The sequence below is a fragment of the Atractosteus spatula genome, chromosome 8, assembly GCF_055471065.1.
Source record: "Atractosteus spatula isolate fAtrSpa1 chromosome 8, fAtrSpa1.hap1, whole genome shotgun sequence".
In the NCBI taxonomy this organism is placed as follows: domain Eukaryota; kingdom Metazoa; phylum Chordata; class Actinopteri; order Semionotiformes; family Lepisosteidae; genus Atractosteus; species Atractosteus spatula.
Window position 1 is genome coordinate 18,747,722 of NC_142713.1, and position 25,677 is coordinate 18,773,398.

General features: G+C 35.8%; 1 protein-coding gene across 1 annotated transcript in view; it reads right to left on the reverse strand.

The window, feature by feature from the left end:
• The window catches only part of shank3a (SH3 and multiple ankyrin repeat domains 3a), a 476,554-nt gene that overhangs the window by 277,774 nt on the left and 173,103 nt on the right, over nucleotides 1-25,677 (reverse strand). The window contains exon 8 of the mRNA XM_088922585.1: nucleotides 4,163-4,240. Coding sequence (XP_088778711.1) covers nucleotides 4,163-4,240 — 78 coding nt within the window. The remainder of the gene's footprint in view (nucleotides 1-4,162; nucleotides 4,241-25,677) is intronic.

Below are 25,677 nucleotides of genomic sequence, written 5' to 3' on the forward strand. Positions count from 1 at the left end.
AGCATAAGAAATAACTCTAAAATATTGTTCCTCAGTCATTGATTACATACCATGCTAGACGTTTTCTATGAATGGAATATTAAGATTATTTTAACATTGAAATAATTAAGTTAAATGTGATAATAATGAACTTTTATCATTTAATTACAATAAAATGAGATATACTAGTAAATAACACCACTACTAACTAAAGGTTGTCATTATTTAGTTAATTACTTGTATACAAGATAATATTGTAATAGAACAATTATGTGATTGTGAACTTGAATCAAAGGATTCGATTTCAAAATGAGATTACGATTGTGACTGTGTTTGTCAGGAAGTATTACAATGCGGTTTATCTGTATTTTAGTGGGGTGTGTTCCTGGGGGCTGATGTAATTAATCTGGGATTTAGGACCCATCCCAGAAATATTTTGAGTTGGCTTGGGATGTATACTGGACCAGGACAGAAACACCTTTACTCTATTAGTTCTCTATTAGTTTTTCTTGTAAAAAAACCCCAAGAATCTCATTTGTTGCCTTTTCGTCTTTATCACTACTGGCCAAACTCTCCTATATGGCATCTGAGAAATAACCATGAATGGCACAGCAGATATACAGTAGTAGTCTTTTACAACAGCAGATCACAGACCCATTTCCAATAAAAGATCCCTTCTTTTTCGATCGGAAACCCCAGGATGGGAGTTTCCCATTCATGCCAAACACTGGCAGATCATTTTACTACCACTGCTGACTCAGTCCATCTATATTGTGTTCTTGTGTTATCCGCACACTCACAACACACAATCATAAGCACATCCTGCTGTCACAAGAGAAGGTGACAAGAATAACCCCTGCTATGGTAAAGAGAAAGCTTTTCAAGTTCTTATGGAGGATTTTCTTTTTGAAGATTGCCATAAAGGAAAATAATGCTACATACTGTATATAGCTCTGTACAGGTCAAAGCCTTTTGCTACAACTGTATGCAGATTGCATAATCAAAGGACAAGGGTATTGTTTCATGATTGGCAGGTATTGTGTGTGGTGGTTTTTTGTTCCTCTGCCTTTTTGTTTTCTCTGTTTAGCTGTTATCATTCCCATGTATGGTCCACACCCCAGAGTTGTCAAACCCTGACTGTGTCAGTTGATGGCACTTAGCATAAACAATGAGAACATCTCTGCTCTTGTCCTTATCAAATTTCCTGACTGTGTGGAAACACCTCATCAACCAATTTGTGACAGCAGCTAACACTGCAGCCACACAGAGTAGACTTTGGTCTTTTCAGACCTTTACAGACAAATTCGTAAACACATTTCATGGCTATATTTTCATTCTCTGAGATGAACTACATTGGCATAACACTGTGGTTCTCAAACTATGGTACACGTACCACTTGTGGTATGCAGAGCGCCCCCAGGTGGCGCCCCCAGAGTGCTCCCAGACCCAGGAAATTTGTTGTGTGCACTAAAAAATTGGGACGGGTTTTCATATTTTTTATTTTAATAAAATTAGTTTATGTGTCAAATATGCAGCCTACGTACTACGATACAGCGTGTGCTAATACTTGAGTGGACACAAGAGCTACTATGTAATTCTATACCATTGTATAGAAATGCGTCCTACGAACGCAAGTGACCATTTGTATTTAAAAAAGTTAACTCCAGCAAATAGGGAGGTAGGAGAATGTGCGTGATTTTGGAACAATGCCAATCTTGTAAGCACAGGAAAGCATAGAAATGTGTGCTACGAACGTAAGTGACAAATTGTATTTAAAAAAAGTTATCTTCTGTAAAAAGGGAGGTAGGAGAATGTGCATGGCTTTGGAACACTGGCAATCTTGTGAGCACAGGAAAGCGTGATAGATAACAGAAAAATATTTAATGACTGTTCTAGCTTAATTTGGGAAAAATACAACAAGCATCTCTGTGTTTCGCTTCTGAATGAATCATATTTCAGCTTCTGAATGAATTTATCGAAGAGAATGGCATCGACTGGATAAAATGCATCAGAATTTGTACAGAGGGAGCGATGACAAGCCGTCACAGCGGTGTACTGTAGTTGCACGAAATAGAGGTTGTTCCAGATATGAAGTGAACGTACTGCAGCATTCACCACGAGGCCTTGGCCGTCAAAAAAAATTCCTGAGGATGTAAAATCTGTTAGACTCTGTTTTGAATTGTATTAAGGCTCGACCAATGAATTGACATCTGCTTTGCTTGACTAAACAGGCTCACCCCTCTCACTGAAATGGTGCTTTTTTATTGTTCATTTTAATTGTTGTTGTTCCTGTCGTCATTCTGTAAACCGCTTTGAGAAGCTACTTTTAAAGGCACTTTATCAAATAATGTTTATTATTATTATTATATTTATTATATGTGTGTGTAAGTGTGTGTGTGCGGGTGCTCATGTTGGTCATTGAGATTTTCTGGGGTTCCTTTGAGAAGATGACTTGTGCTGTAGGTGGTACTTGGATGCTTTGGTTTGATCAGGGGTGGTACTTGGTCCAAAAGGTTTGAGAACCACAGATTTCAGTTGAGTAGCTCGAAAATCCAAAAGGAAGGTATTTTTTTGCTGACAGGTTTTGTCTGCCTGACATTAATATTAAAGATTTTTATGAGTCTGCTGCCTGTTCAAAGGTCTCCTGATGTAAGTTTTGTTTACTTTGAAGCTACTGTAACTATGAACAATCTCACACACCTTGTAATATATATTTTATTTGTCGAGATATACAGTAAGTCTGGCTGTTAGAAATAAACCATGTGAGTTTGAATGTTCACACCATTAAAAGAACCCTGTACTTTGGGAACCCCCAGACTATAAAAGATCTTTTTTTAAAATCTTCATGCTTTAAACAAAACAAGTGACATTATTGATAACAAAGCAAAAATCTCCACTTATTTGATACCTTCTATCTAATTAATTAATATATTACATTCCAAATTTAACCATGATCCTGCAGTGACCTTGCCTTGACATTGAAATTGAAACAGTATTTACTGAATATGTGTCACTGAATGCTATAAATTTGTACATGGGTTGTGGGTCTGGCAAAAGAAAATCTCTATATTCCCTTGATACTGTAATATAATGGTTTCCCATGCTAGCTTTATTTTGTTTTTGAAAAATTTTAATGCACATGTACCTCTCCTGACAGAATGGCCATATTAAATAACCTCATAGGTTAAAAATGCAAGGCTTCAATAACAGTATTACTCAGAGTGGGCCATAGTGTATTCATAAGAAATTCAGTATACACACTGTATTGCATATAAATGCTTCAACAAATAACAGGACACAGGTAGTAAGGCTGCTCCAGACCTAGGATTAAAATAATTTATTACACTGTTCTTGACACAGCAATGATATCATTAGGAAATGTTAACACAAATGTATGTGTGGGGTGAAATAAAATCACTTTCATTTCAAATAAGAATCGTGTTGAAGTATGGGTAATGCATCTGTATATAAATTACTTTTTTTGTTAATAAAATGTCTACATGTATTAATCCATTTGTGTTTTTTTTAAGATTTTAATAAATGGATTTCAGAAGAGCCTCTGCATGCCCTGTGAATGTGGAAACAGCATTGTTGAGAAATGAACAATGGTGACTAGAAGGGATATTTCCCCATGGGTGACAAACCCAATGTGGAAAGGCTCTGTATTGGCTTGTTGTAACTAAAGTTTCTGTCCATGTTGGCCCACATGCATCTTTTGCTGGACGATGATAATGTCAGTGCCCTCTGTAAATATACCTCTGTTGTCCACAGGAACATGTGATTTATGGTCTCATTTACTGTACGCTGTGCCATTATCATTGCTCCATTGCGAATTGTTTTCATGATACATTTGTTCAAACAGGCCAACTAACATTATTTGCACCTCTCACACCTTTTCTTGAAAAAAAAAAGATGCAAAGGAACATGTAAGAGGTTAATTTCACACTGAAAAGTGAAAATTGAGAAGACAAGAAACACAATGTTTCAGCTCTGCAGACTTCTTCACAGGTTTGTGAAAAGTATACAGCCCTTCTGGGATCAGTACAAAAGGTTATGCTGTGGTGATGTGGGTGATGGATCACGAAAGAGTGAGTTACTGTATTACAAACGTATTGCTACATTAATAATGCACACGCAGAAAGTGAGCTTCTCAGCAGAAAAGACATGGAAATCCATCTCCTACCTGGAATGCTGTTTGACTGTTGTAGTTTTTGATTTCTTTATTCGCACCACGAAACAGAAGAACCCTTGCACAGCTATCCTGGAAAAGATCAGAAATAATAATAAAAAAACAAAAACAGAAAATTGAAATTAATTATAAAAGTCCATTTAGTTAATTTAATTTGTAAAACACTACTGTAATTAAATGAAGAATAATAATTGCTTCACATGGTAGAACTCAAAGATAGTGTTATGTTATTATTGTGCTTTGTAGTATCATCCTGTCTTCAATATACTGTACAGTATACAAAACAGACAATGCTCATTCCCTGACATGGGTCATCTTTTCCCCTCCTGAATGAGTGAAATGTACTAAATATTTATAAATGTACTGTACTAAATATTTATGTTGACATTATTCTGAAAACACCATCCTTTATTCATCCTTGATATTGATTACTTAGACCAAGACTGCACTGAAAGCCTGTGTTCATACAGCAGAATGATTATTTCTAATAGTCGTATTACTGTAGAGTGAATCTCATCTCCAGAACACCACTGTGTATTCATTGTTGGCTCATTTCCAAAGTGACTTTTTATAAATAACTAATGGAGATCCTAATTAAACAAATGATGGCATATATAAAAAAAAGAATTATAAAAAGTTAAGCAATTTTCTGGTGGAAACGTAGTACATTCTCTCAGCATTACCCATTGGTACCATAGCAAATATTGTCAACTAAAATGACTCTTTGAAAAATAATGAGAACATAAAAGATCCATTATTTGTGACCTCCCACTCCATAATATTCAGGTCTAAACATTGGATAGGTATTACTATTTATGGAATATAAACAACTTAATAAGAATTCAATAGCTGATATATTGATGACTGCACATTGTTTTCTAAAGTATGCCAATAAAGTAAGATTCTGTTGCTTAAATGCTCATCGTATTTAATTTATTTCTGTTTTACCACCATATTAAGATTCCATACACTACAATCCTTTATTTTATTACCTTAAAAAAACAATATTCCTTTTTATGTAATTTTTAAAATAAACTTATTCAATTCAAGTACATTCATCTCAGTAAACATTTTGTATCTTTTTTTGGGAACATTCGCAAAAGCTGCTCACTTCCGTTAGGAGCTCTCTGCTTAAACACTTTCTACACACACTCTCGACTTCTGCTTGAGAACCAATGGCCTTTTATAACAGACAGCTGTTGCACTTGGCAGTTCACATTCATCTATGGAGCAACCTGTTAGGTAGCAGTTAATGTGTAATGAGTATTTTCCCCTTAGAGTATAAAAACTGAGATCCTTTACAATGCCTTGTAATTTTATTAGTCAGTATGTCTATGGATTATGCACAGTGGAAGAGGGCCACGATGCACTGAATAACATAAGGAAACAGTGGAAGTGTAGGATTTCAGTTTTCAAATCAGTCTAACTGGCAGCTTTTACTAGTACTATAAAAATACCCAATAGAACCACAATGAAACACACAAAGTACAATCAGTTTTACAAAATGTCAAGACAACTTAACACCTAACATCTGCACTAGGGAGCTGACCATTTATCAAACAGGCTTTCTTTTTCCAATGGTTTTATTGTCACAATAACAGAATGAATGGGATCTTTAGATCACCCTTGTCTTTACAAACACTGGAGAAAAGAATCTGGATTTAAGGACTATGTCAGTATTATCCTCTTTTTCTTTATAAAGACTCCGACAGCAACTTGATTACCAAAGTTGCATGTGAAAGACAAATGTGTGTTTAAATGGAGGATAATTCATGTTTGAAGTAAAAGGAGTCAGAAGGTTTTCCTGATACTCAGCTTCCTGTGCCTTTAATGAGTGTCTCTCATTTTGGCTGTTTGTGTCATGGCTGCCATAATTAACAGGAAGAGGCTCTGCTGGGACCAATTAAATCCAAAGTGCTGACTCTTGCTGGAACTCCATACATCTTCAGCATCAGAACAGAGGTACTCTCTTCAACACAGCTAAAGAAAACACTCTGCCTGGGCTTTAATTAATATGAGCCACTTGGCAGAGAAAGGCATTGTTTGTTGAGCAAACACTATTAAACTTGTGATTATATGAAAAATAAGATGCATGAAAATAAAACGTTTGCTTCAGACATTTGCCTCAATAAAAAACAAATCTCCTAACAGCACTATATAGATAATTATATGAGTGGCATTAAGATTTTTTCTTGCAGAATGTAGGAAGATGAGCAGAGACATTAAGGAAACCCCCTGCCCCCCTCAGCGTGTTTTTCATTAAAATTGAGGAGAATATTGCACCAGAAAAAATGTTTACTTTTTTGGTCATCAATCTCCAAGTACACAACCACTTGGACTACAGGTACATCATTTATATACCAAAATACATTTTTTGTGTTTAATCAGGTTTATGAATAGAATGTACTCAGACTGTTCTGGGCTGCGACAGATGATTTTTCAAAAACACATTTTTTAATGGCATTCTGGAAAATTAGATCTTCTTAACTGAAGCATTATGCACTACTGGGCGTCTGCTGTGGAAAATCCCTTAACAATGCAGGGCCCAGTTTGTAAGATATTACTAAAATCAAGCATTTTAAGCCTTGGAAGTGAACTTCCATTACTGCAATAGCTGTGAACCATACTTTTGACTTGATTTGTTTCTTTGAGATATACATTCAAAGACATATCAATTTTTTTAAACAGTAATATGCACCACTGACCAAGTATTGGTATGGCTGAAGAGGATACTCTCAACTTGACATGGTTGTGTTACTAGCTGATGTTTTTCCCTTTATTATTTAGACATGAAATTATGCAGACATGATGAACTCCACAGGCTCCTACAGTATGTGGTGTCTACTGCACAGTGGTGAATCCCATGTTTTATATTCACTCTGAAATTGAACTAATGAAGGTTCAAAATATTTTAAAAATACAAAAAATTATTTTGCCTGCCATCAACTTGCATGTGAATTGGAGGTGCTATTCTGAGGTTTCTGTGAGACCATTCTTCAGAATGCCATTCTTTGAAAACTAGGCTCTGATTCCTTCAGATCACCAGCAAGTGAAACTTTATCTTCTGTCTACTTTAATAAGATGAAACGCTTCTGAGTGCATTCCTGTAGCTGTTATTAATTATTTTATCCACAGGTTTATTTGGGATGTTGAAAGTGTCTCATCTCAATAAATAGCTAACAACATCTCATATATCACACTAGGGTATAGATTAATACACACTGACACTTGTAACCGAGCACTTTCTGAGGTGGACAAGCAGATTGAATTGAAAGTTAACAACAAACATTTAATTAGATCTGGTAATTCAGTTTCAGTTAGATAACATTTCCCGAAAACATTGTCAGGTGTTCTGATTTTCTATAAGCATTAGCTGTCATATGTAAAGACATTCACTTCTTCTTCACCATCTGCTCTTATTAACCAGGCAATACATTGTTAAAAGGTAGTTATATAATACAGTTTTTGACAAAGTCAACTTGAAGTTGCTCATATTGATAAAATATGACATTAAGGAGATTTTGTTTTAATTAATATACAGTATAACATCACTTTATTGGCCATATACAATTTCATGTATTAGTAATTTGTCTTTTTGCATACCCCAGCTTGCTCTCCATGAGACAGGGAGAGAAGCTTGGGGTCAGAGAACAGAGTCAGCCATTTATACAGCGCCCCTGGAGCAGTTGGGGTTAAGGGCCTTGCTCAGGGGCCCAACAAAGTAGGATTCCTCTGCCAGCCGCAGGATACAAACCAGCAACCTTCCAGTCACAGGCACAGATCCTTAGCCACAGCGCCACCACACCACTGAGGTTTTTTTCCCTTGTTACTATCATAACCTAGGCTAGTGAGGGGGGTCTTAATTCATAGGCTTCGGTTCTTTTACATATGAAGACTAGTCAGCTCACAAAACCAAGCACAAGTTTAGTGTTACATTACTGAGCGGTAAAGTGTATATGAAATCTAAAAGTAGTTTGAAAAGTAAGAAAAGTATACATAATAATGGAGCAAATGGACTATTAATGTCTGCATCAACACAAGGAATATGTAGGTGCTTGAAAATACCAGGTGTTTTACACATTGTAGACCAAATATGGTCAATATAGTACTGTGTATAAAACATCAGGCTCAAATATCCATATTATTGAAGATTATTCTGTACAATATTCTTTAAATATTCTGTAAATGTTATGAAAGGATGAGACTATAAAGGCTAATCTATTTTTGCAACCACATAAATAAGAGGAGCAAAATGGCCCTCCCATGTCTTTAAAATGTATGTTGTAAAGATGGATTAATAAAAAAAAATATGAGTTCATTTTACAATGTAATAAAAATGTAAAATTGACTGTGTGAACACACGGATCTCTGATCAGGCTTCTTCCAATTTCCATGCATGAGTCATAGTTTGAGAGCATGTAGCTGCTCGGTTTTCTCCATCAGAGTTAATCTTGCCATCCCCAGCTGGTCTGTATTGACTTTGGATTTTTGGTCCACATGCCACTTTTGCCAAAACTTTCTACATTTCTGAATAAGTTTTCAGAGAGGGAACAACCAAGGTTTCTTCAAACAACCTAACATATTTCAGTTTCTCCCTGCTTGCAATTTAGTCAAATAAACTTTGGAAAGCATCTCGCCATGTTCCTTTTTAATGCTCATCTTTGAATTATTTCCTTTTCACTGGCCAAATTAAAGTGAAGTACTGTAATACATTGCATTTCCAAAAACATCAAACATTGACAATTAAGAAAGGAGTGCAGGGATTGCAGGAATTTAAACCACTATTATAGTGATCTACTGTTACTTTCAGGTCAAACCAGGAAAATGTTAACTCATCTCTATATACTTCATCTCATGATGTTTTTCCTCACAAATCTAAGACACAGTACAATTGAGCGTCTTTAGAAGCAGTTACAATACAAGAGTCCAAGAAGCTTTGTGACTGTGGTACTTTTATCCTATAGGTGAGTTTATCTACACAGATTTATGCTAATTAGTTTCCTTTTTTTATTTGAAAAGCAGATGGATAAAATAATCTGACATAAAATTTCAACTGGAATTTTGCCTAAACAGAACCTTAAACTAATCAAGTCATTTATAGCTCAACTGGAATAAAAAACAGAAAACATTGTAGTTTAGACCAGTAGTCAAAATATGTAAGTCTATGAATACTTCATTAATCTAGACTTTCTGGTACACACACACATACAGTATAAAAAAAACATTTTTCATCAGATGTAAGGTCACTGTTATCAGTTTCTAGGAAAGAGAAATGGGACTATGAAACAAATTGTCAAATGAGACAATTTAAGAATATGAATGTAATTCATTCAAAAGAAAAGAATTGAACAGATACAGTATGGACACCTGAAAACACATCTGAATAATGTGTTGTATTGCAGAATTTCCTTAACTTATAGTATATGACAAAAATCTGTAAAAGGTACAAATGAAACAAGTAAAAAGAAACCAAAACATTTTTTTTATCTCAGGGGAAGGGTTTATGGAATGAACATGCCCCATCCACTGTATATCTTGCCATTGCTCCATTGCTTGCTGGGCTGGGATAGGCTCCAGCTCCCTCCTGACCCTGAACTGGATTTAGCCATTAGAAGATGGATGTATGCAGCAGACTACATGATGTAGACATTTTAATAGTGCTCGGACCCTTCTGAATCTCTGTTCTAGGATCCCCCAGAGGCAGTTGATAACGTAATTTAAGTTTTTTTTTCTAATATGCTTCTTGGAACCACAACAAAGTATAACTGTACACGTGGATAAAAACAACTATTTAACTATTTATTTAGAAAAAATATCCTGAATGCTCCTTGGAGTCCATAAAAACTCGTATCTCTCTGTCACATTCTAAACAACAAAAAATACTTCAAAGCACACATCTTTCCTGAATCAGTTAATACAGGCACACTTCCCTCCACCATATTAAAGTAGGAGAAAAAACAAACTCTGCAGAAAGTTTCAGCTGTCTTGCTAGCTTATTCCTCCATCCTGACAGTCTTAAATGACATGTTCCATTAAACCTCAGCTATCCTTCTGTCTGTGACAAGAAACTGGGCAAGGAAGGGACATACTGTAAAGCCTCAGCACTGAACCTCCAATGATCGGACATTTGTCTCGTGAGCTAGAACTCCAGGTTTGGAATTAGGGGTAGGAACATCAAAGGATGTAAACAACCGGAAACAATTACTTTATGAAAATTCCTTCTTCTTTTCTTTTTCCTCAGTCCGAGTTCTGGTGCCCAACCAGTCCATGTACAGACAGCCTGTGTGTTCCCTCTGTCTGAGTGGTAATTGATTGATGTCTGAGCAAACAGTGTGTCACTCAATCTGCGATCATCACTGTCCGCTGTGCTGATTATGTTATGGTGACAGAAAAACTCATAAGGAGAGAGAGGCGGATATGAAAAAGAAAAGAAAAACACACCATTCTCAACAAATACATGTGCCTTATACAGGTATGCACAACTCAAGTAAACATAGCACCCAAATCCCATGCTCTATTCTCACTTCTGTCACCCTGCGACATCTGCTGATTTGGATGAATTACCAGCTTTGTTACTACTGGTAAGATAGTGAAATTAATTATTGATTTTATACAAACTGCAGCAGGAAGTTCAGAAGGTCAGTTCATGAGCCTTTGACTCCATTCCTCACTTTGGATGTCTCAGCAGAGCAATCAGCAAATGTTAATCTTTATTATGAAGCCATCACTAAGTTCAAACATGCTTGTTTATTATAAATCTAGCAGTGAGTTGTTTTCAGGACTAAGGCTAAGGTGTCCTTGAAGACTTGATAGTGAGTGAATAATACAGTGGACAGTACAGATTATTTGCCTTTACTTGTATTCTTTTGCCAGTATGCCTATCTTTTTATAACTAATACATTCACTAGTGCTTCCTATAGTATATCGATCTTTTTCATTTGACATTAAAGTTCAGATGTGTACCCATTCTGAAGAACCAGTATTTTTTATTTTCAGTTACAAGGTCATTTTCAATTACCTTTTTAGCATTGCCTATTTACATATTTCTCATAGAAATAGAAATATTTTCATAGAAATATGGTAATGTTCCTGTCTAAATATCTACAAACATGCCGAATGATACATACTATAGAGCGATGCCAGTTGTATATGCAGTGTGAACATTTTTAAACAGTGCTCACTGCTAAAAAAAAATCAGACATTATGAAAAGCCCAATATATAAAAACATTCTTCCAAGTTATGTGGCTTTCCCATACTATACGGTTTCCTGTGGTTGTTTTTCTCACCTACATAAGAATGATTCTAACACATAATATTCTATGTTTTTCTCCTAGAAATGAAGTTAACACAAATGCTTCTGTTTTGCAATATGTATTGCAAAGAAATAGGATTTGTGTACAGTATTCTCAAGGCACACATATTGCTTGCCCCAGAGGTAATCATTTTCTGCCATCACAACTGCTGAACTCCCAACAACCTCACATTATAGCAATGCCAGTGTTTCCCATTAAGGTACTAATTTACTCAGAATGCCATTTTGGGAACTAAAACTCATTAATTTTCAATTTACTCTGATTTGTAGAGAGTGAGGGTTTAGCATTGCCTATTTACAAAAGCCATTTTATTTTGATAAAAGTTACCATCTATATAAACTGAGATGTGAGATGTTGTCTAGCTTGTTTTTATATAAAGAAAAGGCTGGAGAATAACAATATTTATTGGCAAATAAAGTTAGTCCAGCAGAACTTTTTTTTTTTAATTTTAAATGAACATTGAGGTGTTTTAATCGGTTGATCAATGGTGACCCCGTGCCTTTCCAGTTCTTTGCTCATTGATGATTTCATTAGAGATATCTATAGAACTGCCAAACTGTGTGCTTTTATAAAGTGAATCAGTCTATCTGGCAATAACAAGCAAACCTTTAACAAAGATTGCTTTGGTAATGGTAATGGCAGTGCCTGTTAAAGTAAAGTAAAACATGTATACTCACGTTACATTACTCACATAAAGTTTATCTTTTTGTATGATGAAATGAAATGAAACAGTGAAATGAAATGAAATAAAATGTCAGACAATTACTTGTTTTTTCAATAGTGGTCAAGATGGCCACTTCTTGGAACAACACATTAAATCTCCATTAAGCCCTGGGACTGCTGCTGCCTTTAGGTGGTTAGTGCACAGCTGTAGAAATAGTTGAAACTGTACAGGCCCTTAGTTACTAAATGAGTGGGAAAAAAGTGCATTTTAAACAGTATGTTGTCTAAATTACCACTCCTTTATTTTGAGTGTTAAAGGCAAAGATTTCTAGTTTCTTTCTCATTCTGTTTTGCAATAATACATCTAGGGTTTTAGACTAGGAACCAAATGCACATTCAATATAATATTTGCTAGTAAAATCAATTGAATTTATAGCACAGAGATTAGAAAAACACCTACTGAAGTACAGTGAGTAATTAAAGCCAATTTTAATTGTCTGGCAGGAGTACAGTATATACAGTACGTACAGTATAAATGTGTTAAAGGTTACACACCCAAAAGTTCAATTGTGTAGTAGAACTAACTAAAATATTGTATCTTGCCATTTGCAAGGACGGTTCATTATTTAAGAAATGTAGAAGAGTTACCACTGATAAATTAGTGTATTTTAAGAAATTACAATATTTATTACACTCACTAATTTAGTGAATGGGCATGTTTCAGATAAATGGTACCAGATTCTGCTTTGAAACACACTGACCATTACCTTCCTTTGCCTGGAAATTCCATTTTTTTAAGTCTTGAACCATATTAAGCTTTTTTAGAGTTTTTTTCTTACTGATCCATTTATATGTGATTTTTATATTTGTATGGAATCAGAGATAAATTGTATACTTGTTTTTTTTTATATGAGGATTTTTTATTAAAAAAAAGATTTAGTTTCATTCAATATGACAAATGGTTGTGTGCATCTTATACTGTAAGATGTTTTGTAATCGGATATAGGTACCAATACGTACTGTATAAATGATCAGAAAATGTATGAATCCCTAACAAAAAGGTGCCATGTAATTTTGTTTTAAGTGGAAAACCATTATTTAAATAATAAATAAAGTTGTAACCATCAACACCAAGTTTTTTAAATTAAATTCCAATATTCATATGATGAGTTTGTAATTTCAGTGTGTATTGTATGTTTACGGTACTGCATACGTAGATAGTTAAGAAGATAGTGTGTGCATTGGCTGTGTCCTTAATTATTTGTTATACAGGAGAAATTAAAAAATACCTCTTTTTACTTAAAACAAGGTTGTAAGTGTAAATTAAACCACGCAAGTCATCATCATGCTTCATATTGAAAATTAACAGATCTTTTGTTAGAATAAGTTTGAAAGTGGAGAATACTTTCAGCATCCTCTAGTGGTCACAGACTGAAATGGTGACACTCTGCTCAGATCAAGAGATCTTAAGCAATGTGTAAAATACTGTAGATTGAATGTCAGGCATCTTCTAAAAGCTAGAGCCATCAACATTTTTTAATTGAATTTTTCTTCAAAAGTATAAATAGGGACATTATGAGAGTACATTGACCACAACAACCATATTTATTTGGTTATGTACAGATGTGTTACTGTACAGTATGTACAGTGTTGTATGTTATGTAGATCCTTCCATACTCGAAGCTCTGATGAAATCCATCCATCTATTAGCTAACTGCTTCTCTCACCTCAGGGGACTTTTAGGTCAAGGGGGAGCTGGAACCTATCCTAGCAAACAAAGGGCACAAAGCAGGGTTCCAGTCCTCACAGGGCACACACAGAAACACACACTCACACGAGGGCCAATTTTCTTGGAAGCCAATTAACCACCAGCATGTCTCTGGACTGTGGAGAAAACCAGAGCACCCAGAGTAAACCCATGTAAAGGCCTGGAGAACATACAAACTCCACACAGATAGAACCCCAGGTCTAAAATGCTGTGCTACCCACTGTACCACCATGCTGGCCTCTGATGAAATGTGCATTGTAATTATAATCACTTTTATGTTTTACTGCAGAGCCATGAATAGTTTATTCCTTTTTTATTTCTTTTTGAGTTTTGAGGGGTTATTTTGTTTTCTTTTATGTATTTCTAGCTTTCTTAACCTACAGTACCATCCATTTTGCAAACTAGCTCCATTCAACTCTTGATTTTTGTTATCTGGGTTCATGTGAGTAATGAACACTTAGACTTCAAAAATTTCATTTTTGGTTGGATTTTGTTTTGTTTTGTTTTTTTCCCTAAAGCTTGCAATGGCATCTTTTCAAGTGAATAGTCCTTTTGAACCCCTACTTGAAAAGAATTTAATTCCATGAATAGACAGGAACTTAAACCTGCCAGTTTTATGTTTTTCTGCATTGTTCCCCATTTTATGGTTTTGTAAATCCATTTGTTCTTGCATTTGCTAAGCTCTTCATCCAATTCAGGGTTGAGGGGGAGTGATCTCAGCATTCAATGAGCTCAAAGCAGAGTACAGCCTGGACAGGACACCAGTCCATCACAGGGGAGACATACAGTACACCAAAACAGACATGCACACACTCAAATAAGTGCCAGTTTTCTGTACACTGTATATATACTGTACCAGTATTTTTTTTTTACTTCAGCAGGAAACCAGAGCACCCAGAGAAAACTCACACAAACATGGGAAACACATACAAACTCAATGCAATTGTTTTCTCTTCGGTGCAACATTTGAAAGAGCAAAAATAACTTTATCAGTTACATTAAGAGCTACAATAATTTATATATAATCATTAAATGTATCCAAATGTACGATTTTAAGTAGTAGGTAAGATTTTAGGGGGGAGGTAAGATTAAAAAAACACAGTCTAATGTATTTGTTGCATTTGGTGGAAAACCACACTACAACAGCAGAATTCTGTGGCTTAGCAAAATAAAAGCAGCTATGTCGGAGCTAAGATTGTTTCTTGATCCCAGGGAGTCTGTACACAACTAATTTTAAATACATAAGGTGTATTTAGACATCCATTTTATACCCAGTGAAGTTGGAAAGCAAGTGAAATGTATTAAATATCCTATTAATTCATATTTTCAAACATCTTAAATAATTATATATTCAACTTCCAAATTCCAGGCTAGCAAATCAGCATCTGAGCACAAGATTGTAGATCTGAAAATGTTTTTAATCCGTTGAATTTATTTAAAGATATACTGCATGTTGACATTCAAAAATTATTTAAACATCCATTCTACACATTTAATGTAATTTACTGTACTAGAATCCAATTGCTGTATTTTGCTGTACCTTTTCAAAAATGACCTACTGTATTATGTATATCACATTCATAATATAGCATGTTCTGCATATCAAAGTTATCATAAAAATATCTTGCAAAGGAACAAGTAATAGGTTTATTCCATGCTGAAAAAAAGAAGAAAGAAAACACAAAGTTTCGGCCGTGGAGCCTTCTTCAGGTGTCAGGTGTCAGAAGACACCTGAAGAAGGCTCCACGGCCGAAACGTTGTGTTTTCTTTCTTCTTATTTTCAGCATGGAATAAACCTATTACTTGTACCTTTGCAGCCTACGCATGCTGACGCAGCTACCCACCTGAACTACATAAAAATATCTTTATAACTACTTATGAAATTTATTTTAAATAATGACATAATCCATCCAATACAGAAAACTATCCTGGAAAGCAATGAGCACAAGGCAGGATACAATTTGGACAGGAAGCCAATCCATCGCAGGACACAAACAAATACAAACATGCACAGACTTACAGTATGGCCAATTGTTATGAAATGCCAATTACCTTACTTTGGACTGTAAGAAACAAAAGCACCCAGCACAAATCCACATGAAGACAGGGATAACATACAACCTTCATGTACAGTAGATATGATAGCCCCCTGGGTCTAGAATTCAACCTAGAACATGGCAGCAATGCTAACTGCAGCACCACTGTGCTGCCCACAATAACGTTGTTACAGTACCAGCATCCAACCACCAGAGGGCACTTATACCACTACGGCCTACCCTATCTACTCAAGGGAAGCGTAGATCTACCACGCTTCATTAGCCAATCACCACATCTCCCCTCGCCAGCCTAATTAAACCATGAGCTCTGTTCCATCCAGGTCAGTATTGGGTTTTATTCGTTGAGCTACACATCTGATCTGCCATGCAATTCTCCCTTATCTGCTTCTTTGTTTATGGACTTTTGGATTGTCTTTTGACCCTGATTTCTAGATCTTGTCTTGGGTATCATATGATTTGTCTCTTTTCTGACTTTTGACCTTTTTGCTAGTCTTTAGACTTCAAATTCGGATATTACTGATCATCCTGTTAACGGCTTTCTTGTGATCCCTTCACCCACGTACAGTAGGGTCCATCACGTTCCAACTAGCTGGTCTCCAGTGTAACAGATATGGTAAGCTTTCAAAATTTCCTTGTATGGAAGGATATTAAAAAAAAAATTAATCAACAGAATAGATCATATGAAAGTTTTCTCAATGGCATGAGACTGTTTCAGAGTACTCATTATTTTATGAAAAAAGTAAAGAAGGTTTTACAGAATTTTCCTGACTGCTAAAGAAAAAAGGAGCAATAATTAAAAACATTCTAACTATGGCATAAAATAATTCCCTTAACAGCAAAGAGAAACATTTTCTCCATGTGGTAAGATGTAAAATGTGCACATTAATTCACCATGAATGGAAAATATCCATTAAGAGAAGAAAAAATTAGGCATGTGCCTAGACTTTTTGCATTCCACGAACCCATTGAGATTTCTTAAAAGATGTACAACTTTTAATGTTTCTGTATTCTCTAATTTTCCTTTCAGGGAATTTGAGACGGCGGTGTGGTGGAACAGTGGTAAGCATTGCTCCCTTGCAGTGCTGGGGATTCGATTCCTGGCATGCTTATTGCTTATTGCTTATGCTTATGGAGTCTCTGCATTCTTTTTGTGTTTCCAAGGGTTTCCACCAGATGCTCTAGTTTCTTCCCACAAACATGATGATGGTTGTCCATCGTGTCCGACGATGGCGATTGTACTTTGTGCAGCTCATCTGTTTGGAAGATGAGCTGCACAAAGACACCTGTGCGGGAGAGCTTTTTGAAGTGGGAAAGCCGTTGCACTAGGGCAGTCCCACTCTCTCAACCTCAGAAGCCCGGGTCCAGCGGTACAAGTAATCGTCACGACTGGAGACTTCCTTGGTTGCAGTGGATGGCCATGACGCCTTTCCGTGCCTTGTCATGCCCTTTGCTTTCCATGGGGCATTGCAACAGTATAGTGTCCCCATCACTATACGGTGGCATTAGGATCCATACAGACCACAGGGTGAGCACCCCCTGCTGGCTCCACTAACACTTCATCCAGCAGCAACCTTAGTTTTCCCCAGGAGGTCTCCCATCCAGGTACTGACCAGGCTCAACACCTGCTTAGCTGCAGTGGGTTGCCAGTTGTGAGCTGCAGGGTGATATGGCTGCTAGTCCAAAAAACATATTGATAGGTTAATTGGCTTCAAGTTCAAGTTTATTGTCATTATACTCATATACAGGTATATGGTATAACGAAATGCTATTTAGCTAGCTCTCAGATGATAAGTAGTACAAAAAACAACAATACAATTGTATAAGAAAAGAAAGACAGAGACAACAGGCAGTGTGCAAAACAACAACACGTAACAGGTAATGTGCAAAACAACATCAGATGTGCAAAATCATACATCAACTGTATGAAATAAAGGATAGAAAATTATGGGGAGTGAGCTTCTTGACATGTGAGGTAGAGGTAGATTTCAATGTGTGTTTGAGTTTTTGGTAAAAAAGAAGGCACTGTGAGGTTCAGATTGTAGGTGAGAGAGGCTGGGAGTTTAATAGTTTGATAGTGCGGGGGTAAAAACTGTCTCTGGGTCTGGTAGTCTGGGCCCGAATGCTCCGGTACTGTTTTCCAGATGGTAGAGGGTCATACAGTCTGTAGCTGGGGTGTGTGGGGTCTTTGATGATGCTTAGAGCTTTCCTCAAGCACAGTCTGTCATAAATGTCCTGTATGGATGGGAGGGCAACCCCAATGATGGACTGGGCGGTTTTCACCACCCGCTGTAGGGCTTTGCGGTCAGCAATACTGCAGTTGCCATACCACACTGTGATGCAACCTGTCAGTGTGCTTTCTGTACTGCATCTGTAAAAGTTAATGAGGATCTGGGGACATATCTTAGCCTTCTTCAACCGTCTTAGGAAGTATAGGCGCTGTTGCGCTTTCTTGATCAGACAGGTGGGGTTGAGAGACCATGTGAGGTCCTCGGTGATATGGACGCCAAGGAATTTGAAGTTACTGACCCTTTCGACTTCAGTCTCGTTGATGTGGATAGGGGCATGTCCGTTTTGCAGTTTTCTGAAATCAACGATCAGCTCCTTGGCTTGTAGGAAAAATTGGCCCTGGTGTGTATGTACAGTATGTGAGTGCTCAGCGATGGACTGGTGTCCTGTCCAGGTTGCATCCTGCCTTGCACCCACTGTTTGGCAGGTTAGGCTCCCACTTACTCCATGACCCAGTACTAGATTCAGCAGTCAGAAAATGGAAGGATGTAATGAGAGCTGAATATGATGCAGAAGCACACCTGCTATCCCTGAGGCTGATTTCATTCCTTTCACAATGGTACAAAAGAATAATAATCAAAATTAAGTTGCAAAGGAACTAAAAAAGAGAAACATGGTTCATGAAAAGAATATGTTTTATATCTAATTAAGCATTCTTCAGAATGTGTACAACATACAGGGACTGGCAATAGAAAAATATTTTTTCATATACTTATAAAGAGTTTGTAATGGGTACAAGTATAAAACATGTACAGTAGTTCAATAATTACGCAATATTACACAGAAACGACAAACTAAAGATTTTGTGGAACACTTTTACTGAAAATGCCATAGTTGCTTCAAGTAATGAGGTAAAATGTCTGGAAAACATCAAACACAGTCCATTATAATGGAATAACACAATTACTTAAAGGCCACAGAGTACCTACACTGAACCTGTGATGGATTGAGTCATGCCCAGTAAGGCACATTTGCGCAGTAAAATCTCTATGGAAACATCTTTTCCTGTAGGTCTTGTCACAACATGGTCCTTCAGCACTGTGTTAGTGTTGCAGAAAAAAAAAACAATGTTGAAAACTGTTTTCCAATTGACAAAAATGAGGAAATGCAATGATAGGTAATTATTTATTTTAAAGTAAAAGAAGAAATTGGAGATCTGTGTACATGCTTCAGCTGTGGGTGTCCACATTCCCCAGTAAAAAATAAATAACTTCTAAGGAAGTGTATATGTTTGGTACCTCAGCATTTAGTGTAATTTTTTAGGAAAATGTTTTTTTAATGTTAAGTCTTTGTTTAAATTGAAATAATATCCAATGCAACATGTTAATTCGTTGGTTTTCTGCTTATAATTTTAAATTGATAATATGTTGATAATAATTAAAAACATGGTTTATATAACTAATAATTTATGGAATTTATCAGTTTACCTTTTTGTATGACTACAGAACTGCCATCTGCTAACTCACAAGAAACCCTGTTTGCACTTGTATGGTACTAAAGCCACACCTTCATCAATATAACCAACTGACTATATTTCTTTCTACACCCAGTCATCTTTATTCTCAGGGCATAAGTTCCTGAACTGAACTGTGCATACTGAGAAAAGCTGTCCTCTGCCATATATACCGTATATACTGTATACATATCATGGTGCAAATATTTTTCTATTATAAAAAGTAACATTACAAAAATGGGAAAAAAACATAATGCATACAGTATGTAACATGGTGGAAAACATTTTTCAGAAAAAATTTAAACTGAGCCCCTAGACGTTCTGAAAACCGTCAGACCAGTGACCAGCATGGCTTCAAGAATTCAAGAATGGCTCTTATGCCAATTTAAGACTGGCACCATAAATATACAAAACCATAAAACAGATGTAAAACCGAGGTCCTGACTCTCTGTGGTCATAAAAATCCCATTTTTCAAAAAGAGTAGGTGTGTTACACCTGTGTCCTGGCCAAATTTCTCATTGGCCTTTGCCAGTCTTGGCCTTCTAATAATCTCCATCTACCCATTTATGAATTGGCTTTATTACTCTGTTCTCCTCCCCACTGATAGCTGGTGTGTGGTGAGAGTACTGGCGCACTATGGCTGCTGTCTTATCATCAAGGTGGGGCTGCACATTGGTGGTGGTGGAGGGGAGTCCCCATTACTTAAAAAGCGCTTTGAGTGGAGTGTCCAGAAAAGCGCTATACAGTATAAGTGTAAGGAATAATTATTACTAATTATTAAAACCGTGGTTAAGGAGAAAGGGGTGTAATAGCAATGAATGATCACCACATACTGTAGTATGGATACAAGACCTGTTGATCATGAATTTAATACTCTCCAAAGAAAAATATATAGCATTGCAACTAGAACTAAAATGCCATTTATTTTAACTGTTTGAACAGATGTACATTTTAAGCAATGTCATGTTTTCATTAAGGTTATATCCAGTACTGCAAATTTGACTTTCACATCCTGAAGATGTCTAGAACATAATTGTATTTCACCTTCATATTAAGTGACCAGTTTTTAAATGTAAATATCTTAAGATTAAAGTACTGTATGAGGTAATGCATTGTATATTTTAATCAGCATGAATTATGAAAAGTACAGTATTCTGTAATTGGAAGTTAGCCTCAAACAGCAATTACAAGATTTTCCCATTTACAATATGGATTAGAATTTCCTGTGTCTTTTGAGATTTTTTTAAAATACATTTTGATAACTTGAAATTTACCTTCTGGTCATTTAAGATCTGTTTTGTTCTGAAAACACAAAATGTGTTTTTGCAGTATATTCAGTATGTTTTAATAATCTAAGACCACATTTAGAAAAGTGCGGTGATTGGTTCCATCTGCCATTACACCCAATAATTAAATCCAAAGCAGTGTTTTCAGGTGTATTGACAGCTAGAGAGCCAGAGCTAGAGTGCCCTCCATCCAACTTAAAGAGTGTTTTCTACAGTACCTTTCAGAGGTGGAAGAATAGCAGAATAAAATAAAACTATTTGCATTCATGGCATCATAGTAAAAGCTGTTAAATAAAGCTTTCAGGATGAACACTAAAAGCAAAATAAAGAAATGCCAACGATGCCTATCTCTGACAGTACGCAGATGGTGTCAGACTCATTCCAGATGTCACCCACCCTTTTACACCTACAGGTTTCCCAATTACATTCACTCCGTTTCTCACACTGAACAAAACAGTGGAGCTCCTGCAGCAGTGCATTCTATAGTTACTTATTTTAACAATGAGCCCAATTCAGGTGTCAGCCTGTCTTGTATGCAGCTTCCAAGATCTGATCATTTAGCTTTCTTTCTTAGCCCAGTGTTTTCAGTCTTCTCCCTTCTTTTTAGATTCATTTAATTGAATTACAGTTCAGTGGAATGCTGACTACATGATCAAGAGATCCATAGATCCTGCAAGATCTGCACATCCTAAATGTAACCTGTTATATACAGTACAGTATGTGTTACACTGTACCGTATGTCCTGATCTTAATAAACATACTGTACATCACATTAACTACAGTACTGCTCTTGCCACAATCAAGTATTTGTCATTTTAAAACTAAGCAACCTCCTCCTATAATGGCATAAAGACTTAGTGAGAGGAAGCTATTTATTTCTGGGACCTTGGGCTCAGTTCTAGACCTGGGGTACTATCTGTGTGGAGCTTGTATTTTCTCATGTTTCCTTCCTTCTTCCAGTGTCCTCTCATAGTTCAAAGACATACTGTCCTGAAGGATAACTGGCTACTGGGAAGACTAGCCGCAGTGTGAGGTGCACTCTGCATTTTGACTTTTTCCACTATAAACGAAGGACTAAAGTTTTAGAGTTTCTTTAACTTAAAGACTTTTCTTTTAGACTCATAATTATTCTGGTCAATTTTTTTAGATGCATTCTGTACACAACAATTTTTATTTTTTCATAATGCTGTTATTTTTCAGCTTGTTATTTGTTGGATAGAAGTAAAAAACACATGAAAGGCACAGAAAAAGGTTTTTCCACTTTTTATCTCTAAAATGTATATTTTAGTGATCTGTTTTCCCTGTCTTGTCCATACAACAATTCTTTAATTCACAATACAGGTTTGTGCAAAGGCAAACGTTATGACAACAAAAATACCACACAAGAATATATCCTGAAAGGTTCCATTCTCCTACATCAAGAAAAGATCAAATACAAAATTGCATTTGGCTCAGAATTATAAAGTCAACATTGCAGGTGCACAGCCTCCCAAGAGACAAGGAGTTGTTCTGCTGATGTGTCCCCAAGCAAACTTTGAAGATAGGAAGAAATGAAAATAAATTATATATCAGTAAAATTAATAAAGATGCTACCTGTGACTTCTTAAATCAAAATTCATTTCAACAAGCCAAGAATTAGCATTTCAAAGATGTCCCACACGTCTGACTGTTGAAGCTACAAATGACTGACAGTTAAATTTGGTCACTCAGCAACAGCAGCCTATGAGTTCAGGTACTTATTATTATGTTTGTTACTGCTTTATGTGAAAACAAATTGTGCTGCATCTCTATGGGCTTAATATATCTGTGTTTACACTAAGTAAAGTTTCCCTTCTTGTAACCTAATTCTAATTGTCCTAAGTCAAAAGACCCTATTTCTAGAGTTTATTATTAAGATAACACAAGATAGCTGATGAACACTGAGACTTAGGCACAAATTTCTGATAGTCTTTGATGCGTTTTTTGAGTCAGTTATATATTCTGTATAACCTTTCATTGCCAAAACAAAAGCTGCATCACAAAAGCTCCCCTTTAGGAAATCATTCATGTTCGTTAGCATAACTTCAAAGTGCCGTTTGAGATGGTATCTGCAGCATTTGAAAGTGTATCTTTATTGTGACTGTATGAATATGCAAACTTGCATTCTTTAATTAATGACATAAGTATATATTTTTAGGCTTACATATAAAAACAGGATTCATGTTTAACTGATATTAATCAAGTGTTTGTTTATTTTTGTACAAATTAGATTTATCCACCTTTTGGAGTTCTGTTACTCCAAATGTGTATATTTCTGCTTTACTTCTGCAGCCTTTTTTGTAGTACAAGGAAGTACTAGAAAGGTCAAGAAACAAAACAGGATAATTTACTTTCTAGACAGTGTTGCTAAAAGACACAGGATACAATCAGTCACCTTCCAGAGAGCCAATTCAGTTCTACACTTGAATTTGAGGAAAACTTGTATAGTACACATTAAAAGATGCATTGCCTTTTTAATCTTTTTCTCAGGACCAAGGAGTGTGTACGACTTTCCTTTTAGAAGAATTCTGATCACTTCTTCCTGAGATGCATTAATCCTGAATATAATAATTTCTGTTTCTTTGGTCATAACAGTTATTTTAAGTTTTTGATTATTATTTGTTATTTAGAGCTGAAATACAAAGAAATAGTCTTGAATAAAAGTGAAAGCTGAATAGTTGTTGATTTTCCAGGAAAACAATCTTGGATTATTGCTGATCTTTCTTCTGTATTGATCAATTCTAATTGTGCATTGCAAGTCAAGAGCCATTCTGTTACCTAAGAATACTTGCAGAATGGAAATGCAGTGCCTTGCAGATATATTTGGACCCCTTTGCAAAGTTTTCATACAGTATATTGTTGCTTTAGAAATTGTTTTAAAGATTAAAGATCTTGACACTTTGAAGTTGCATTTAACACACCAACCTACAGCACACATTCAAAAAAAGAAGTAAATAGATAACTCGAAAGAAAAATCACATAAATATAATTTAATTTAAAACAAAGATACCAGAATTCATACTTCTGCATAATAGCTTAAGGAACAACCAACTGTTGGAATTGTTTTTATTTCTGTGGACTAGAACGATAGAATTTTCACGCCCTGTACTCCTAGAGGGCGCTCTACTTCTGTTCTGTTCCTAGTTCCCTCTGACTATTCATGTCTTTCCAGTGTGTCTTGTTGTGTAGCCAATTTACTTCCTGTGTCTGCTCTGCTCCTGGCTCAGCATTGAGGGTACGGATGTCCTGAGACCCGCCTGACACCAGGTTGCCCCACGTCCGTGGCCTGAGGGCATAGGTTTCTTTACCGACATCGTCTGACCCCCCTGAGCCTGTGTTGCCCCTTTCACCGCTACACAAGGGGGTCTTTACTGCTCTCCTTGCCCTTCTAATATCCGTAACAAGAACCAGAGTAATGGTTCTAAAATAGGTACTGTACAATATGTTGTTTCATAATTTAAATTAGTGCCAAAGTTTGGTGAAGTGTTAAACAATTCTGTAGAACTACACAGGTATTGATAATTAATACATTATATTCTTATCTGTCTCAATGCTGTTGCACAAATATTTATATTTATCAATACATTAAGTTGTAAAGCAACAGAATATCAAATTGAAACTTCCTACACAAGATTTTAGGTCTCTTATTTCTACTTTTTTTGTAAAATGGAAGATGAAAGCCTGGGTAAAGATATAAGGGCAAACACAATAACTAATGCTCTTCTTTTTCACACTGCCATACAGTATGTTACTGATATGGAAAAAAGCATTTAATACTGTGACAAATTTCAGCTAATCGGTTGACAAATAACTTGGCAAATTTTAAACAGGTGGTCAGAACTGATGGTGATCTTTTCTCATTAAACCACATAAACAGGGGAAGGATCTATTTCATAACACTGTTGTTTTCAACAAAACGTCATGACTTCATTTGCAAGCATGATGTGGGAAAAATAATGTCCATTTATATGCAGATTTAGCAATTAGTTATAGTAAGCATTGAGTAGGCAGGTTTTACTGTGATGATGAAAGGTCATTCTCATAACAATAAGAACTTAAAGTGATAAGAATCTACAAGTCTGACAGTATGAAGATCCAAGAAGTCTCTTCTCATCTCAGGTGCCATCTACTACTGTATATAGATTGACACATGAAATTCATTAAAGATAACTGATAAAATTAATTATCAGTGAAACTAAAAATTGTTAGAAACAGAATTGATATTATATTGGCTAAAATGATAAAATCACGTGTTTTTCTAAATATTATTTTATGCTTTTTAAATATTATTAATTAAATTATTAAATAAAAATTAACTACAGTTTGCCACCTGTCTTTGAAGGGCATTCATAGAGTCTTTCCGTGATGTTATATTAAATTTACAGATACCTGTAAATCACTTGTAGGTATCTTAAAATAGACAAAAAAGATAAATCAGAAAAACATGCCAAGTTATTTCAGTTGAAACAGCTTTAACACATAGTTATGATATCTCAAAACAATATATTACGATATATTCTGAATATTTTAAAATGAACATGTTATTTTGCAATGTGTCAAATTGAATATCAGGTGTTTTAAATTAGCAGAATTTACATTTAAATCTTATATGGTATGTTTTATATTGGGCAGGAAGTTGTTTTATGTTATCTGTCAAACTGAA